General features: G+C 41.9%; 1 protein-coding gene across 1 annotated transcript in view; it reads right to left on the minus strand.

Moving 5' to 3' along the window:
- Window positions 1-2,366, minus strand: part of LOC123521701 (C-type lectin domain family 4 member A-like) — a 42,937-nt gene that overhangs the window by 5,922 nt on the left and 34,649 nt on the right. Inside the window, exon 3 of the mRNA XM_045290524.1 lies at window positions 1,062-1,189. Coding sequence (XP_045146459.1) covers window positions 1,062-1,189 — 128 coding nt within the window. The remainder of the gene's footprint in view (window positions 1-1,061; window positions 1,190-2,366) is intronic.

Here is a 2,366-nt window from a genome sequence, read left to right on the forward strand (position 1 = left end):
GTTGTTTTCTTTTTTGGATTGTTTGCTCTGTGTGATTTTGTATGGTTGTGTTTTGTTCTGTATGATTTCATATGAAATCCAGGATAGGCAGATCTATGGAGACAATAACTGAATAGTGGCAGAAATGGAAGGGGGGTGGGGGGGGGCAATGGGGAGCTAACAAGAGTATGCTTGAGAAGGAAATGATCTGAAATTGACTGTGGTCATGATTACACATATCTCCTTTTTTATAATCATTTTATTGGGGTCTCGTACAACTCATCACAATCCATCCATCCATCGTGTCAAGCACATATCTTCTTAACATAGTTGAGCACTTAAACTGTATTATATGTGAAGCATATGCCAATCAAACTACTTGAGAAAAAGCAGGAAATGGGGAGCAAATAACAATGAGTACAAGAAAGAAGAAAATGTTCTAAGACTGATTGTGGTGATAATTACACAACTCTTTTTAATATGCTCGAATTCTTGAATTGTATGAGATGTGAAGTATATGTTAATAAAACTGTTTAAAAGAAAGAAAAATGTGCAAAAGGTGTGAATCTACTATAGTAACCTAGCTTGACATAAGGAATTCCATTTTGTTTCAAACTGCCTTTAACCGCTGCTGGCAAATGTCCCACCTTCTCCTCTTCCCTCTCCAAACAAGACCTTGAGTCTTCTTGACCCATTTCTCCTCATTGAATGTGATTTTCCAGATTCAACATTGTTTCTCCATTCCGCTTAATACCTTCTCATCATCACATAGCTAATGATATATAAAACAATTCCATGTTAAAGGAAAAAACAAATATTATGCTGAAAATGCCTCATCCTTCCACTAAGCTCCCATATATTTCAAATGCTCCAGTATTTGGGGCGTGGGGTGGGGGAGAGGTTTTATAAAAATCAGAACAGAGGTGTCAATGTAAAATTTTAGGAGGCTCTCTTATTTATTTTCTAAAAGCCCTCTGCCACAACACCAACACCCCAGAACAATAAAACCCTCCTCTCAACCCCAGGCCGGACTCCTGCTTCAGGGTTTATTAACAAATGCCTGCTCCTCCTTGTGTTGACACCAGCAGATGAGCTCCCATCCCAGACCAGGTCTTCTGGCTCTCATGCCAAGTTTTCCATTCGGAAGAGATAAAGTAACAGCTGGTATTAAATACTTTCCAGTGCTCTGGGCAGCAGGCCCAACCTTTCTCTGGATTGGGAAATGAGACAAAATTGCTCTTTTAGGAATTTAAAAAAAATACCATTTATAAGTAAATATTTGTTTTTGTGAGTCTTTGTTTTACAAAATATTGTCCATGGAGAAATGAGCCTGCTGGCATATGGGACTAGGCATTTAGCTACTAACCACGAGGTCACAGGTCCAAACCCACCTGTTCACCTACAGGACAAAGATAGGGCTGTCTGCTCCCATATGTCTCTGAAACCGAAAGGGGAAGTTCTAGTCTGTCTTATAGGGTCTCTATGAGCTGGAGTTGTCTCACTGGCAGTGAGTTTGGTTTTTGGAGTTTTCCACCAGAAAGTTAATATAGTTGGGCTGACTCTAACAATAAGGTTGACAGTTCAAATCCACTAGATAAGGTGCTTCTGTAAAGATTTGAGCCTGGGAATCCCACATAGGGTCATTATATGTCTGAATCTGCTCAGTGGCAGTGGGTTTGGTTTTTCTGGTTTAAATATCGACTTAGAATGTTCCACTTCCAGTTAGCCTGCCTCCAGCCTCCTCTCTTGAGTAGCCTCCAATCAGGGCATTTCTGAGACCTCTTTTTCCCGTTTTGAAGCTTTCCAACTCCTTCCCTGCCTTTGAGTCTCTGCCAAATCACTAGTGATGGGTAGCTGTCTCCCTGGTTGCAACAAAGTCTGAAGAAATACCCTTTGCTTGTTCCCATTTTGGTGGCCTTCATGTATTTTCACAGGTCTCCGCTGCCATTAGAATCCCTGGTGGTGCACCGTTTAAGTACGGGGCTGCAAAATAGAAAGTAAGTGGTTTGAATCCACTGAGCACCTCCACCAAATAAAATATCTGGTCATCTGCTTCCATAAAGATATACAGCCTAATAAATAAATGAGTAAATAGATGAGATAGTTAAGGTTTATTGTGACAACCTGGCCACTAAACACATGTGGGGTTAATTGAAAGGAGGCGAGATAAATGACTTGGTGAGCCTCGCCTTCCTAATTCTCAGGTCTCTTGCTCTCTGATGGTTGGACCAGGGTGCAGCTGCCTTAGCCAGTTCCCTGCTTCAGCTTGCAAGGCTCACTTCCCTGAGGAGAAGCCACATGGACCTACCCCAATGCAACCCTGGGTGCTGGAGCAGCCGCATAGAGACCCCTGCCAGTGCTGAGATGCTTACATCCTCACTGATTTG

Source organism: Echinops telfairi, unplaced genomic scaffold (genome assembly GCF_000313985.2).
Source record: "Echinops telfairi isolate 266 unplaced genomic scaffold, ASM31398v2 ScPeMD7_40;HRSCAF=151, whole genome shotgun sequence".
Lineage (NCBI taxonomy): Eukaryota > Metazoa > Chordata > Mammalia > Afrosoricida > Tenrecidae > Echinops > Echinops telfairi.